The sequence below is a fragment of the Nicotiana tabacum genome, chromosome 17, assembly GCF_000715075.1.
Source record: "Nicotiana tabacum cultivar K326 chromosome 17, ASM71507v2, whole genome shotgun sequence".
Lineage (NCBI taxonomy): Eukaryota > Viridiplantae > Streptophyta > Magnoliopsida > Solanales > Solanaceae > Nicotiana > Nicotiana tabacum.
The window spans coordinates 13,921,122-13,938,948 of NC_134096.1; the positions used below are offsets into that span (position 1 = coordinate 13,921,122).

The following is a 17,827-nucleotide window of genomic DNA, read 5'->3' on the forward strand; positions in this document are numbered from 1 at the left end:
TTATTCTGAAATGAGATGATTTATAGAATCGATATTTCATGAAAAAATATGATCGAGAACATAAAATCCTTTCATACCATTATATGTGCTTGAATATAAAAAAGGAAGTTCACACATCCAATGCTTATTGCACGCAAAAGTTAGGTCCTTTTTTTTGCTTTTTCTTTTTATATTGCTTACACAAATATGTTATTGATTACACTATAAAAATCAAATAGTGCTCGAGAGATTTAAGGAAAAAATTATTAATACACTATAACATGGTAATGTTTACTGTATTTGGTAAAGTGTGTACTATCATTGATATTGATAATATAATTACCACTTTCAAATGAAAAATTCACATATGATCAAAGAGGTTGTGCATAATAGTACATAATATTGTATGCGTTTGACTACATTGTCGATTCTGAACCTATTTAACCATATACGTCTTATTGTACTTCATTGTTCTTGGATATAAAACTAGAAGTAAGAAAACAACGTTTGGGCTCTTATGCTTTTACAACTTGAACCTTTAGGGCTCGTTTGGTACGAGAGATAAGGGATAATTAATCCCGAAATTAAATGTGAGATGAATTAATCTCACATTTGGTTGAAATAAAATCATGATATAACTAATCTCAGGATTAGTTATTCTGAGATTATAGTGTTTTTTTATCCCCATGGGAGAGAGATAGTTATCCCGGAATAATTAATCATGGAATAACTTATTTCCCAACCAAACGACCCCTTAATGTAAACATTTAGGTAGTAACACATGCTTTGGAGTTAGCATTCAATCAAATCACATTCTTATGTATGGTAATTAGTAACAAACATCTTGTCTTACTATATATAGTTGTAACAAATTGTTAGTTTATTGAACTCATATTGACATGAAATGAGTTTAAATGGAGAAACATTATCAATAAGAAGCCATAGCCGACCCTAATTTCTTTGGAATTTAAGATAATAGTTGTCATAGCTGTATGTATCTACTGCAACCAAATCTCACAACCGCCAGAATACTAATTCCAAGCATTGAATTATCATAAAATGACAGCAACCAAAGATGAAGGAAAATACACTTAGCCATAAAAGAAAATTGTCAGTACCATACATGAAATTTCTGTTCTCACTTAAACATCAACTCTCCACATGGCAACATTTGTACAATCGCGTTGATATAAACTACCTCGCCGGTCTTATATTTTTTACACCCTCCGGAGACTTGACTTCCTCTGCACAGCCATCTCGAATATTTGACATCTGAGCTTCAGCATACCTGATTTTATGTTTTAACTACACAATTTACAGTTCTCTAGTACATGTAACAACTTTATTTGCAATTTACTCCATACCTTTGAAGACATGTATGGAGCTAAAACACTAGATGTGGAAGAAAAGGAAGATAGGTAGCTCAAACTAAGCCTCAGTTAGCTGTACAACTTTCTTTCCTACAAGACTAAGCCGGACTTGGGGACTGAGCAGCAATTCTTCTTTCTGCAAAACAGCATAACAAAATCATTTAGTACGCGTTCGGACAATATCCAGTTGAAACTGATTAAAAAAGCGTATTTGAAGTTGAATAACCAATGCATTGAATGCTCCAGACAAATGCAAACAGGAAACTGCTTACCCCCAGCAGCAACTAGCTTTTCAACACGCGCGACAATATGCTTTCCGTAAGTGTATTTCTTCAGAGCATTCAAGTGAACTCTTATCCTCGACATGATCAGCTCACGTTGCTGATCGCTACAAGTTTCCAAAACTTTCTGTACAACGTAATTTGCAAACTGATCTTTCATCATAGCCTGGACAAAAAGAAGAAAAATGAGAAAACACAATGCAAAATTTGAAACCAAACCTTCTCGCTTTTTAACTCTACTGGGATATGAGAGCATGAGAAACAAGACTGTAAGAATTTATATGATGCACTAAATGCCACCCTATCAAAATCAAAATCATCTATATATGTGGCTCAGTGGCTGTACTCCCAAGATGAACCCTATCCCCATAGATGCAAAAATTAAAACGCAAATATTACTAAGGTCCAAATTTCATGATTGAATAGCTTTAACATACACAAAGCAAGGGTTGAATGTCATAGAAAACTAATTCACGACATTTGAGGAAATCCTTTTGGCATACACTTGGGTAAATATTTGTCCAGCAAAAATCTTGAGCCTCTAACCAAACGTATTAAATAATAAGTAGGTAGCGCTGTTTTCAGGCTACAATGGAGCTTGAAATGGTACAATTAATTTATTTTTTTATATTAGCAGCAGAAATGTTTCAGCCAAAAGCTTTCAAGAAAAGATTTCTTCTTAGCTATCGACATGAAGTTGTAGGTGGCCCATCCTCAAAACATTCCATATTTGGGATACTTAATGTGGGTCAAATCTAAAGTGGGATCATTGAAAAAAGGTAGAAGGTGGAGAGAAAGGAAGTTACAAACGTAGAAACTCATCGGTCAACCAACTCCGCCATAATCCCAAGTCAGTCGTGGTAGGGAAAAAGAGTCCTGTATCCATCACAAGCTCAAGAAGTCCAACTGGAATATAGTTCAAGAAGTCTAGCTCACAAGCTCACAGTAATACTTCCGCTTCAACAACTAGGACTATTTCTTTAAGAGCGATGTCCTACAGAAATTAAGGAACAACCCAATGTTCCAAGACATCTCTTACTCTTGTTTTTCCAAGACGACAGTCTCAGCATCCAAACCCTAGTGTTACAGGGTCACAACGCATATGAATTATTTCTAATTAAAGGGGGGAGGAACAGGCCAGAATGTCGAAAAGCACGAGCATAATATGAATGTCAGAAAATCCAGTGGTTCTCTGCTGCCAATATGTGATTTGCTTGGTTTAAACACATGGATATGCGACATCACCATACATCTTTGTTCTCACGTCCTTTCAAACATGTCAAGGGGAAGTCCAATAGAGAGGTTTAGCTGTCGTCGCTGGCACGTATCATTCTTGCGATCTAGTTTGATTTAATTGAAGACTCCATAATTTCAGTTTGACATAAAGCACAGTTGCTTTAGAGGGTCTAATGACTAAAATTCAGAGGCAGGAAATCTCACTTACAGATGAAGCACGCTTGACGAATGACCGTTCAATGACCTCATCTTCCAAACACTTCTTGCTTTTCAAAAGTATGTGCCACACAATATCAGATATCAGCTATGACCATACCATCCAGGTTAACTATTAAGTCTCTTTTCTTCCAACTTCAACCTTTTAAGTGACTCATAGCCTATCCAAACTTAGTCCTAACGATCTTACAGCTAGCTGTCTTAGTGATTAATCCTGAGACGTCGCCAAGATCCATTAACAAGGGGGAAGGAAGGAAGAAGGCAATGCTATGCTTCTCAACAGGTACATGTGAGCCAAGAAGAGGCAGAGTCCTGACAAGGGACCCACCAAAAGATAATAATCATTAGTTCACAAATTTTGTAGGTTTAAATTTAATCATCCTATTATGATGCTCCAAAATATCCTGAATCGTGCCTGCTAAGCAAGAGTTGGCATACAAGAGGTTAAAATTAAAATCTCAGCGAATACACAAATAACATTGTTTCCATGATATTAGGTGTATAAAAAAGATTCCTTTTTGTTTGGGATAAAGTAAAGTAGCAGGAGTAACAAATATTATGAACCCAATAACCATATCGAAATCAACATCCTGCTTAACCCAAGGCTAAAGTTTAGACAAACCTGAAGAGGCTCATTTTCATCAGTCGTACCAAGCATCTCGTTCACCAGTAGCTGTCGTTCACTGGAATTACAAAAAGTTAAACACTTCTCAACAACATTAGAGGCAAACTTCTGCTGGCTCATTTGCACAATCTTCCCAGCTAGTTCCTGAATTATAATAGAGCGCTCATGCGGCTTCCCGTGCTCCAATACATGCTGCAAGTGTTGCATTTAAAACAACAAATGGAAGAAAAAGGAAAACAAGGTCGAATTATACCTCAGAATAGGAATGAAAGACATGTTTGCTAATATAGCAAAGTGTTGTTAGCACAAAGAAAAGTTTAATTGACCAAAGCAGCTTCTTCAATCACTAGTGCTTTAGCAAAACAAAATGGAAGGCTGAAACAAAGGAAGGTTTTTGCTGTTTTGCCCATTTAGCATCATGTTAAGGACAGCAGCATACATTGGCACTAGTAAAGAACCAGGTGAATGTGCATGTGCATGTAGTTGGAAAGTTGATTGAAAATTTTTTCCAAATACTTTTTCAAATTTCTAACTCTGTTTGTTTTGTTTGGGGGGGGGGGGGAGGGGGGAGGGGGAGGGGGCGAAAACTTTTAGTTTTCCAAAGAAGTTGAAATTTTGAAGGAAAAAGAATAGAACACTTTGCAAACAAATAAACACGCAAAATTGAAGGAAAAAAAACTATTTGCAAAAGATTTCACTTCTCCAACCAAATGCCTTTATAATAAAATCAATGACCTCATTTTGGCATTTACAGTGACACAAAAATGTTTTCCTAGTACATCATAAAAAAGCAAGACAGAGTCATCAAATAATGAAATGAAATGCACAATATTACCATAATTTGAAAATAAGCAAAACATGTACCCATATCAACAACAAATTCAGGAATCGTCAACTCAGATACATTTTACGAATTGCTCCATACTAGTCAAGAAGTGAGGATATTGTGTAGAATACAACATGATAAAACGAACTACTAACTCTTGAAAAAGAAAATGGAAATAGTTACTTCTAAATAAGACAGTCAAGACACTAGTATATAGATAGTGAGTATTCCATACCTGAACAACATAATTACCATACTGATCTTGTGCCAACATGCTTACAGATCCCAAGATTTCTTCCATCACTTTACTTTGGGTTTCTGGATCGCTACAGTGTTCCAATACTCTCTGACAGATGAAGGAATATTAGTAAATATCAAACTGAAATTACCAACCCAAATGGATAAGACACATTACTCATCTACCTGTATTACTCGACAGCCATATGGATGGGTGGAGAGAGTAACAACTTGTCCGAAAAATGTCGAGACGACAAATTGAATGTGATCTTCTGGTACACATTCAATACATTTCTGAATGACGTGATTTCCATTCTGATCTCGTACACAGCGCATGATATTACCATCAAGCTCCTCCACCATTTTGATCTTCTGGTCCACGTCGACTACTTCTATTGCCTGTATAGTGAACCAAACATTTTACCACAATTTTCAACTTAACATAACTCAGATATTGAGAAGGAAGCCCACTGGTTGGTGCTATATTTAGTGTATCAGAATAAGAACCAAAGCAAAAGATTAACACTTAAGTGTGCATGAGCATTATTTTTCTTTTCTTTTTTTTGATGAAGCTTAAGTGTGAATGAGCATTTCTAGATTCAATTTGGTGTACCTTCTGTATGACGCGACAACCATACATTTGAAGGCTCAGTGTTAAAACATGCCCAAAGAGCTTGCCAGCTAATTCTCTCCTCTGAGATGCCATTCCATGTTCAAAAAACTGCAAGAGAAATATGGACATTACAATCCAATTAAAGAGAAACAGGACAGATTGGAAGACCATGCACCTCAACTTCAATCTATACTCCATAGAATTACACATACCTTCTGGATTACGTAATTTCCAAAGACATCAGTCATCAAAGTAAGAGCTTGGGGAAAAATTTCCTGAAACACCATGTTTTTCTCCTCAGTGGTGGCAGTTTCCAGCTTTTGCTGAATGAATCGGCTCCCATACTGGTCGGCGCTGATCATAGATGATACATAAGAATTAGAATCAAGGCTAGTTCAGGTAGAAAAAAAACACATAAGAGCAAGTTTACCTAAACTCAACAACATGGCCTACAATTTCTGAAAGTTCAAAACACCTGGTCTTGTTGCTTTTGAACTCTTCCAGTAAGGAGGATGCTAAGCTGTTTTCCATATTATCCAAGTGATATGGTCCTATGACACCTGCAGCTATGTTTCTCATTCGTCTCATATTATTATAATCACCATGCCTCATAGGACTACCAGGTCCCACTGGAGAGCCTGGGACGACAGGACTTGCTAAAGGACTTCCAGGATATGACAAGCCAACTCCAAACGCAGGATTTCCATAATAGCCATGATGACCTGAACCACTGCTTTTGTATTGAGATTTCTGAGGTAGAACATTATTACCAAGATAAGCTTTCTGAAGCAAGTCTACATACGAATTGCCGCCCATGTAGCTCCTGTCCAAGGAAGGATCATTAAGAGCAGCAACCTGCGCAACATATTCAGCTGTCAAGTACTGAAGATACATAGGGTCCACGAATGACGGCCCACCCATTTGATTTCCCATTCTGCTGAGATTATGCTCTGACGTTGCAGCACTCAAATTAGGGATTCGAGAGTCCAATCCAGGTACAGCCATAGCTGATGCAGCAGCAGCATTTCCAAATAAAGGTGGCAAATTATAGTTGCCAAGATGGCTTGACATTGGACTGAGAGGATGACCACTTAAACCATAATTAGAAAAAGATGAATTTGGACTATCCAAATGTGGATATTGAGAAAGTACGCCACCTCCACTATTCAATCCAGATGTTGGGGATCCTTTGAGGTATGAATTATTGGAGAAAGCAGCTTGGCGGTTAGAACTATTAAGGTCTGAGCCGACAGAATATGGTACTTTCGCAGACTGAACAGTAGAAGCCATATTAAACTGTGGGGATTCAGATTGCTTAAAAAATTCATGCTGCTTCGTGTTATTTTGCCCACCTGCAAGATTGGTGAGGATAGCATTAAAACCAATGTCCTGTTCAATCAGAGAAATGATCTCATCCGACGTACCATTAGATAGATTCATGCCAGACAAAGCAGCAACAAGCTCTGAAGACTCAGTTGTGTGACCATTAAATGAATTTGGACTATTAACACTTCTCTTGTCTAAATTGACTACCCTCCCTCCACCAATAGGAGTAAGGCAAGGACTAGGAGCCCTCGCAATGTGTTGGGGATCAGGAGTGGTACTTCTTGATAAAGCAGCAGCATATGAATAGGAAGCAGCCACCTCATCAGATGGGATTTGTGTGCTTGATCCAGACCTTAAAGGCTTTGAAGAAGAAAACGAAAGCTCAGCTTCTGCTGCATCACCACTTCCGTCAAAAGCATTTCGGCTAGCTGGCCGCGAAGGGTGACCAGGAGCAGGAGACACACGGCTGAAGTCATCCTGGATTATCATGGTTTAAAACCCATCAGATGACCATGTTAAACTCTCTTTCTCACAGATTAAACGTAAAAAAAGTTACTCCTAAGACAAAATAATACTCCCTCCATTTCAATTTATGTGTCTTAGTTTGATTGTGCACGGAGTTTAAAAAAAGTACGGAAACTTTTGAATCTTGTGGCCTTAAACTAAAGATGTGTATAATGTACCAAAATGCCCTTAAATCTTGTGTTCTTACTAAATATAGAAAGAAGCATTTTTTTTGAAACAGACTAAAAAGGAAAGTAAGACGCATAAATTAAAACAGAAGGGAGTAACAAATATCGGCCGCTTATTTTATAATTGGAAGGAAAAATTAACACTACAAAAAAAAACATTATGGAAGGTGTCTATTTATTGAAACTCAAAAATGTGGAAATCCAAAATTAGAAAAGGTAAAAGGAAATGCCTTTAGCAGCATAACAACAGTACAATGAATCAGATGCCATGCAGTAAACAGATGTCTTGATCCATTTCATCTAAGATTATACTTGGTTAGGTTCGCAAATTATCCAAAACTACCCTTTATAGAGTACAGAAACTCCGCTGAGCTGCAAAAACCAGTTAGATATAACATGAAAAGAGAAACTATAGATCACACTGTAGGGGATGGGAGAAGGATGGAGCACATCCGCCCAACCAAAATTTTGAAGTGAAGGTAGGACCGGGAGTCCGGACATGGGTGAATATACCCAAAAGGGAAAGAAACATTTGACTCCTCAGCTAGTAATGTTTAGACGAACACAACGATAGAGCTGTTTATGACTTTCTTTAAGGGGAACACAACCGGGCACTATAAACAAATATATATTCGCAACATAAGAGATTTTTATTTTTTCCTTAGTATAGCAATTTCAGTATCTTATATTGCCTATGAACTTACTGCATTGTACCAAGTATACATAAAAAAGCAACATCGTTAATAAACTATCATGATATCATCAATTGTTACAGTATTTTGCTCTTATCCTGCGAAAGCAAAAAACCAGTCCCACATATGAAATAATAGACCCCCCCCCCAAATATCAGAATATTTTATCGCCTATGAACTAAAGGGTGTTTTCATGCCCAGTAAGCAAGGAAATGCAACATTGTCCATATTGACATGAGATGCTTGATCTTATTGGAATACACTGGATCCACACTTTCTCAAAGCCAATCACGCACTTGATATCATTAATTGTCACCTAAGTTGCTCGGACTCAGGTACAGGTGTCCGATACAGGTGCGGATCTAGAAGTCGGATTCTTCATGATCTAAATTTTAAGATTCGGGGTAAGGATTCAAGTATGGATACGGGTGCTAGGATTCGGCTAAAAATAATTCAAATATCTTAAGGTAGAGTTATAAAAATATGTCTAAATTATGAAAATTATTTAGAAAACTTACAAGGTGTTCCAAGGAGGAGAAAATATTGATCAAGAGGAGAACCCGGGAAGGAGATAAAAGAAAAAGGACTAACATAGAAATTTCTTATATAAAATTCAATTTCACCCTAGCTTTTATTTTGATTTCAAAAATCATTGTATCTTTCCCCGTCGATTTTGGTCAAAGTATCCAAAATCGGTTGGCCATATCAGGTACCGATCCCACACCAACACCGACACCCACGTTGTGTCGACACGGGTGCGGCACCGAAAGTGAAGAATCCAAGCAACTTAGATTGTCACAATATTCTGTTTTTATCATGTGATCGCATAAACCATTCTTATATATGGAACAAAAAATGCTTATTTATGTCATATATGTCCAGATGGATTGTCAATATAAAAAGTTTGAGATAGAAAGGAATAAATAAATATAGAGAAATTAAACTCAAATTTTGAAGGTTCCCCTTTAATCATAATGATAAATGGTGGCCTCGGAGATGCAGAACTGCCTCAGATCTCATCAGCTTAGCAGAGATTATCGAGCGAAATGGAGTTACGTGTCTACCAAACCATCGTGTCTACCAAACCATCATGTAAACAAAGCGGTTTAATGGGAAGATAAATCAACTATCACCTAGCATTCATGCCACAACAATAAAATATTTCCACAATTCAAAAATGCCAAATCCAGCCAAAACACCTCAAAGGAAACTTGTTGAACTTTTTTCCTTCAACACCGAACATACCATTTGGGCAGTAACATAAATGAGCTAAATTCATGAAGCATTAAATACCAATTGTTAATTGCGGCACTTTCAAAAGCATTTAATACCAGAATCTTGGAATCTAACATCCAATAGTCATTGTTGAAATTGTAATAAATAAAACACTAGATAAAGTTTGAAGCATGCACCTGGAATATTTCAGCAATGCTCTTCTTTTTACTACCTAATCCTAGTCCCGGCAAACCAATCAGCCCATCACCACCCCATTCCACTGAACCCTGCAATTTATCCGTCTCATTCTCGCTCTCTGCTTTTTTCGAGTTAAATCCTGGAGGCATGGGTGACCTCCTACCATTACCATTATTATCATTCTTGTTTACGTTCCTCCTATCACCAATAGCGGAGCTCCCTCCTTGCAACCTCTGTGAAAACCGCCAATCTTCTTTGGACAAAAGTGGTGGAGGCAACCTAGGATTAAGGTTTAAGTTCGAGTAATAGTAAGATAAGTAAGCAGGATCAGACCTAAGCTCCTCCTCAGACATGAAACCATTATTGTTAAACAATCCACCCACTGCACTCAATGAACCTTCAACAGTAGGTGGAGCCGAGCCACTTCTATACATATTCAGCTCCTTTTCGCGATCGTCAGCTTCTTGTCTTCGCTGATCATGAAGTAACATCCCAATCTCTTTCTCAAACTCATCTCCAAATGAATTTTCATTGTTCCCAATCATCGGTCTCCTACCCAATTCAGATACCATCTTCACTCACTCATTCCACAACAAATATAATCAATACCCACAAGCCTTAACAACCCAGGAAAGCTATTCAAAACAAAACTTTGTCATATATATATAAACCTTAAAAACTACAAAACCCCACGTGCACAACCTCAAAATCAAACCTTTAAGCTCATAAAAATCCAATCTTTGATCAAACAAAATAGTACCAAGAAAGCTCCATGATCAAAGACCAATTATATACTTAATTCTACAACAAATATAATCAGTACCCACAAAACCTAGCAACCCAAGAAAGGTAAAAAAAAAAAAGCCAAAACTTTATCATATATAAACCTTAAAACTACAAAATCCCACATGTATAAGCTGAAAATTGAAGCTTTGGTGTTGATAAAAATCCCATCTTTGACTAATTAAACTACAAGAAAGTTCTTTTTTCTCAACATAGAGCAGGTAATGAAAACTGTTAGCTAATAAGAGAGATGATGAAGGTTAAATGGAAGAGAGGAGAATAAAAAATCTTGCGGCGAATCAATACCTTTTAGGGTTTTGTTTTTTGAAGTAAGTATTAGGTAAGAAATGATTAAATGCAAAAACAAATAAAAAAATAAGAGTTTTATTCCATAGGTGTATATATTTATATGAGCATAAAAGAGGAAAAAATTCTTTAGCCCGTGTTTTGAGAGCTGTACCTACTAAAACGAAGTCAATTACTTAAAAGAGTTTTAAGATAATTTAAAAATATTTATACAATTACGCATCTAAAATATAATTTATATAAAATTTAAGATTTTAATAATAATCAGTAATATAATAAAACTATTAATTAATATGATGTAGTAGGTTAAACATACTAACATGTAGGGATGTTCATACAACTTAAGTCGATTTTTTATCAATTCGATTTATGTTGTTTTCGATTTTTTCCCGTTATTTTCTTAAATATGAGATATACTTATACTACCAAGTACATATTCTGGCGACTATATTCCAACATAACATTATCAAACTAATTACTCTATGAGAAAAAAAATATTATTTATATATTGATGATAATTAAATTAAATTAAATAGTAATAAATAATTTAAGGATTGAATTAAAGACTAGTTATTTTTAATATGAAACAGATTCATGACTTAGCAAACTACCAGCCAAACTAGAATATAAAGGAAAATACTAGATTATTATAAAGGCAAAAAACTAAACTACCAATTAGAAGCGCAAATGACTAATATGTACTATATAATTTTACAAACATTATGTATATATATATATATATATATATATATATATATATATATATATATATAATAATAATAATAATATTATAATCGTTGTGGTTCGATTTTTTCCAGTTATTTTTTTCTTAAATCTAGAACTGAATAAATTTGATCGATTTTCTTGTTGGTTTGATTCGATTTTTCGTTTTTTATGAACACCCATACTAACACTGTTTAACCAAAAAATAAGATTCTCGGTCAAAGCCTATTTTTAGAAGAACTCGGGTTACTGATAACCAAAAAATTCCGTACTTTCTCAATTATATGAAAGGAAATAAACGTGACAAGAAATATGGAAATAATTGATTGAAAACAAAAGAAAGTAATTGTATTCCAGTAAGAATTAGAACGTGCCTTTACAAGTGAAATTCTCTTCCCTTATATAAGGGTTTACAAATATAACGTTTCATTCTTTTTATGTCTAAGTCATTATGAGCATTAATGACATTAAATGAACCGTTATAATTGGCGATCGTAACTGTCCACGGAGATTATATAACGGTTCCGATACTTCTTTCTCATTAATTGAGGTTCGTGAATCTTCCATTTTTATTGTCTTGATTCATTTAATTTGTGTCTCTTTATTAAACAATTTAGGCTCGAGCAACTGTGTCCTTTCATCTCGTGAATGATTTGTTCGTACCTCTTGTAACCCATGCATCTTCTAATTATTACACTCCAGTTGTCATCTTCTTAGTGATCCACGTATCATGCCCTATTAGCCACATATAATTTCACGTGTATTATTTATTTTCTACCAATACAGATAGTCCCCCCCACTTGCCGAATATTCTGTAATTGAATATTTGGGAAGTGACACGTATTTATGGCGGGAATTTTTTGCAGTTGTTTCCCATGTATAATTGCGTCTTCTTCATAACCAACGCGTCGCATGTCACTTCCATTTAATGTATATGCCACGTGGCCTTCATCGATTGGGTCTGCGACTCTTCAGCGATTTTTAGGGTTTTCTTGCGGATGCGTCAGTCACGAAGTGACTGTTTCATTATGACGTTTCCATCATGACTTACTTTACATGACGGTTGCCTTTTCTTATAAATACCTCATGTGCTTTTAGTTTCACGAAACCTTCAATCTATAATGTTCTTCTTCTTTAATCGTTCTTGTTCTTCAGTACGTATTATTTTCTTGTATAACCATGTCTTCATCAAACCCCGATCCTCGCAGAGTAGTAATTTTAGATGAACTTCCCCCTTCAACTACTCCTGTTAGGAGTAGAAAATGTGGTAGATTACGTAGTTTAGGATCTGTATCTATTCGTGGTTCTCCTTCCCAAACCAACATTGTTACTCCTTCTTCTTCTAGGACTAGGGCTTCTTCAACCCATAGATCTTTTGCCAGAAATAGGGAATCAAGTGAACCCATTCGAGAACCAACGGTTGATGAAATCGTTCCTCAAGAATTTTCTTTCTCTACTGATCGTGAATCGATTAGGAACCAAGTTAATTCTATGACTTCCCATGATCGTGTCGATGTCTATCCTTCCCAGATTACTGATGGCTTGATTTCTCTTGTGCGAAGAGAATGCCATTGGAAATCTGATTTTTCAGTTTTAGTTCCTGGCTCAAACCAAAGGATAACTTCGTACCCGGCTGGTTATTCTTTTATTTACACATATCTTTTTACCTTAGGTTTCACACCACCTATTAACCAAGCGATCATAGAATTTTGTCGTTTCTTTAACGTTTGCTTAGGACATATTGGTCTTATTGTATGGAGAGTTGTTGCACGTCTACGATACTTATCTAATTTGGCTTCCTTACTCTTTACCTTTCAATACTTGCTTCATATTTATTCCCCTAAGTTGTTTCATTCAGGGGTCTTTACTCTCGTGTCCAGAAGCAAAAGAGTTTTGGTTAGCCCTGAAAATGATAGAGATCGTGGCTGGTATGCCCGTTTCGTTGCTACTCCCACAAGTGGTTTGGTGGGTGAGGAGAACATGCCTTTTCCAGAAAAGTGGAATTTTGCACGTAAGTTTTTTTTTTAAGTATCTCTCTTCTTATTTTATGAGGGAAGAAGAAACTTACGATCTCATGGCTTTTTTTCTTTTCTTTTTAGCAACCATAAAAGTTTTTGAAGAAATACCAAACTTCCGTGCTTGGGTAGAGAAATTGTTGTTGGTTGCTCCTATGGAAGGAAGGTCTTGGAAATACCTTTCTCATAGGTTTGGTTGGAAAGTCAAGACTCGTGGTATCCTTCTCTTTAATTTTTCTCCTTTCTTTTATATTTACATGGAGGTTACTAACTTTTTCCTGTGCTAGGGTTTCCCATTTGAGGTGTCAGTGCCGCATCTATTACTTCATCAAGACTCTCTTTGTCCCTTGCTCAAGAGATGATTTTAAATTCTTCATCAAAGAGAAAAGCGGAGGGAGTTCGTGGCTCGGAGGGTGAAGAGGAACAAGAAGAGGGTCCTTTTGTGCGCAGGCCTTGGGCTAGGAGGCGTGTTATTTCGGATGATGAAACCACCCCTTCTCCAAGTTCAGTTCGTGTGAATGAGCTTGAAAGTGCTACTTTAGTGAGTTATGATGAAGAGATGAATGTTGCTCCTCGTGACTTTACCGATCAATTATTTTCCCGTGGTTTTGATAGTGAAGATTTTGGTCCTGTTTTTGAAGAAGTACCCTTTGCCTCTTTTCCAGTGTCAGTTCCTATTGATTCTTAGATTTTTGCTCCTGTTGTTGCTGCTACTGCTCATCCCGTGGTTGTTTTCACTTCCTTAACTGTCCCTATTGCTACCACTTCTCATGTTGAAGTTGATACTTCCAATAGCAATAGGATGATGAAAAAGTTTACCGTAGAAGTCCCCGAGGATGGTAATCTTTTTAAAAAATCTGGTCAAGCCGACGTATGGCTAAAACCTCTACTTGGCCAAGTTGAGAAGTCGAAGTTAGAAAGGCACAGTTCCTTAACATGGATGAATGATATTGTTTATTCATCTTTGAAGGTACAAGTCTTAGCTCTTTCCTTTATTTTCCTCGGAATTTTTTATCTTTGTTTGACAATCACTTCTTCCTTTTCTTTTGTAGATCAACTTGATAGGCACAGAGCTTATGAAAAGAATTGCCCACACTGAACAACTAGTCAATGATTATCGTACGGAGGCAGACAACTGGAAGGAACAATACGAGGGTCTTCAGTTGGAGAATGAAGTTTTAGATGAAGAGAAGTGTGCTTTGGAACAACAAGTAAGAGTGATGGTTGCAGAATTGGCAATTGAAAAAGCCTTTTCCAGTCAAGTTGGCAAAGATAAAGACATCCTTAAGTCTTCATTTGCAGAGCAACTTTCCAAAGCTACCGAAGAGATTGGGGGTTTGAAAGAACTCATTAATCAGAAGGAGACCTATGCCGGGAAGCTTGTTCAAACACTCACTCAGGCTCAAGAAGACTTCCATGCCTCTACTGATAAGGTCGAGTTCTTGGAGAGACCCCTCACCCCTTTGAAGGCTTCTTATGATGCCTCTTTGACTGAAAGAGAAGAGTTGAACGCTGAAATTGAGCAATGGGAGAAGGACTACGAGGCTCTCGAAGATAAATCAACTCTTGACGTAAGCTGGGCTTTTCTGAACACGCGTCTCGAAACTTTGATGGAGGCTAGCCAGGAAGGCTTTGACTTGAATGCTAAGATTGCAAAGGCTAAGGAAACTATTGAAAAAACTCAGCAAAGTCATAACTTTTCCTCACCTGAGGTCGGAGTTCCCGAAGGTGATGAACTTGCTCCTGGTGAAGTTGGTATTCAAGCCTCTTCTGCTCAAGTCGAATCTTCTCCCGCTGCTGATGATGCCATATTGGATTCTGCCCTATAATGTTCTTAGTTTGTTTCTTGAACTTTTGATGGGAGGTTTGTTTTGTTTGTTTTTGTTTTTTTATTTTTGGAATGATTGGCTAGTTTTTACCCCTGGTCCGTTTTGGGGTTTGTAATCAAACTAATACCTAAGTTTATACTTAGTTTTAGCCAGGTTTATTATATAATATTTCGTTTGAGTTTATGTTTTACTCTTTGACTTGTATTTTAAAAATGCTTTAGTATTTCGTGATTTTGGTATAGACTTGAATTTTATAAAAGAGGGCCCTTTTATAAACGACACTAATGAAGAAGACGTCTCAACTTCATATTGGTGTAAGTATATGAAAGAAGTAGGAAGATACATGTTTCGAAGAGATTTCTTGAATAATTTGAGGAAGTTTCATATTTTGAACTTTCAAATTATATAACACTTTACATGTATTCAAGTAACTTTTTGTACAACATCTACAACTCTTTCATAACTGTTTTCCTTATAACATATTTCAGAAAATTCTAGGGTATATTTTGCAACCCATGACTAATCATTGCCCTTAACCTAAGTATTTGTAGTATCTTGTAATTTACATCCGCGAGTTTACACTTTATCAAAGCTTTTTACAAAGGTTTTTGAATCAGGCTTGTTTTTTGGCTCTTGATTAACTCTTGATTTTTGATTTTTGGGTTGATCCGGGCTTGACTTGAATTTTGACTGTTTAAGTCTTCTTTAGTCTTCTTTGACTTTTAGTCTTCTTTGCCTTCCATAGTCCACCAAGTGTTAGAGCTTTGAAGTATGAAATCTCGAGCACTTGATTATTCCTTCCATGTGGTCCATTTCCTGAAAAGGAAAATACATACGGGACTCAGAGATATATTTTTAGATGATGACTGCTTAACCCTTTTTATTTCCATCAGAAAGATTGTAACCCGGCCCAGGAATAATTTTGTATCCCGCGTGTCTTTCAGGTCTAATATCATCATTTGGTGTGGGCTAACTTTTTGCCTATCATCTAAAATTGTTAGTATAATTTAACTGAACAAAACAAAATCGTAGTTAAGTGATACCTGACCGTGGGTATTTCCCTTGCTTAAAAATAATATTTCTTCAAATGAACAACATTTCAATTCGAAGGTAACACATTACCGTCCATGGTTTCTAATTCATAAGCACCTTTCTCAGCGATACCTCGAACTTTATAAGGAACTTCCCAATTTGGGTTCAACTTTCCTGCTCCAGCTATTTTTGTTGATTGAAAACCCTTTTTGAGAACGAAGTCCCCAATCTTGAAGTATCTGAGATGAGCCTTTCTGTTGTAGTATCATTCAATGGTTTGCTTCTGTGCTGCCATCCTTATTAGAGCTACTTCTCTTCTTTGCTCGAGTAAATCCAAGTTCGTTCTTAACTCTTCATCATTTGATTCTTGTGTTGCTTGTGTGAATCTCATACTTGGCTCTCCTATTTCAACTAGGATTAAGGCTTCTGAACCATAAACAAGTGAAAATGGTATTTCTCCCGTGCCTGTCTTTGTTGTTGTTCGATAAGCCCATAATACTCCTAGTAACACTTCGGGTCAATTGCCTTTTGATTCTTCTAATCTTTTCTTCAAATTATTAATAATAATCTTGTTTGTTGACTCAACTTATCTATTTTCCACGGGATGATAAGGTGAGGAAGTTATTCGTTTGATTTGCCAACTTTGAAAAAATTCTGTGACTTTCGAGCCTATAAACTGTGGGCCATTATCACACACGATTTCTTTTGGCACTACGAATCGGCATATAACATTCCGCCAAATAAAATTCATTACTTCCTTTTCTCGCACCTGTTTGAAAGCTCCTGCCTCTACCCATTTGGAAAAATAATCCGTTAATACTAACAAAAATCGTACCTTTCCTTTAGCTTGTGGCAAAGGACCCACTATATCCATTCCTCACTTCATGAATGGCCACGGGGAAATAACCGTGTGTAATAATTCTGCTGGGCGATGCATATTATTGCCATATCGTTGGCATCTATCACACTTTGCTACAAAACTTTCTGCATCTTCCTCCATTTTAGGCAGTAGTATCCTGCTCTAATTAGTGTTTTTACCAAAGATCTACCTCCTGTGTGATTTCCACAATGCCCCTCATGCACTTCTTTCATCACATATTCTATTTGAGCAGGTCCAAGGCATCTTGCTAAAGGTCCACCGAATAATTTTTCGATATAGATTTCCTCAAATTAAACAGTAACGAGCAGCTTTTCGTCGAAGCGACTGAGTCTCTTTTTTGCCTTCAGGTACGGTTCCATACTGCAAAAAATTAACAAGCTCGTTTCTCCAATCCCAAGTCAGATTATTGAAACTTACCTCGTTTTTATCCTGGTCCAGTGCTGAATGAAATAAATGTATTACAATAGCATTTTCTGCACTTGTTATTTCCGCAACTGATACAAGATTAGCTAGTGCATCTGCTTCTGCATTTTCTTCCTTGTGTATTTGCATAATCTTCCATGATTGGAATTGCCTTATCAATTCTCGTGCCTTTTCCAAATATTGTTGCATCCGTACCTCTCTAGCTATGTAAGTCCCCTACATCTGATTGACTACCAACTGAGAATCACTTTTAATCATGATTTGCTCTATAGAGAGTTCTCGTGCCAGTTCTAACCCTGCAATTACAACTTCGTACTCTGCTTCATTGTT

The 17,827-nt window shown here is 36.6% G+C and overlaps 1 protein-coding gene across 5 annotated transcripts; it reads right to left on the reverse strand.

Annotated features, from left to right (window-relative positions):
* Positions 1-1,055: 1,055 nt before the first annotated feature.
* On the reverse strand, positions 1,056-10,745 carry LOC107766528 (pumilio homolog 2). 5 transcript variants are annotated; one of them, XR_012701058.1, is made up of 11 exons: positions 9,506-10,745; positions 6,808-7,186; positions 5,814-6,735; positions 5,596-5,737; positions 5,384-5,491; positions 4,957-5,169; positions 4,769-4,879; positions 3,705-3,899; positions 1,622-1,796; positions 1,344-1,485; positions 1,056-1,267 (listed from the first exon to the last, which is right to left on the reverse strand). XR_012701058.1 is itself a non-coding variant. In XM_075234046.1 (10 exons), the coding sequence occupies exons 1-10, from the start codon at positions 10,076-10,078 to the stop codon at positions 1,448-1,450; spliced, it is 2,856 nt and encodes a 951-aa protein (XP_075090147.1). In that variant the 5' UTR covers positions 10,079-10,745; the 3' UTR covers positions 1,056-1,447. The 5 variants fall into 5 exon arrangements, 3 of the variants coding, with proteins under 3 accessions (XP_075090147.1, XP_075090148.1, XP_075090146.1); XR_012701057.1 differs by having other exon boundaries at positions 5,814-7,186; positions 9,506-10,658; XM_075234046.1 differs by having other exon boundaries at positions 1,056-1,485.
* Between the last annotated feature and the right edge of the window lie 7,082 nt (positions 10,746-17,827).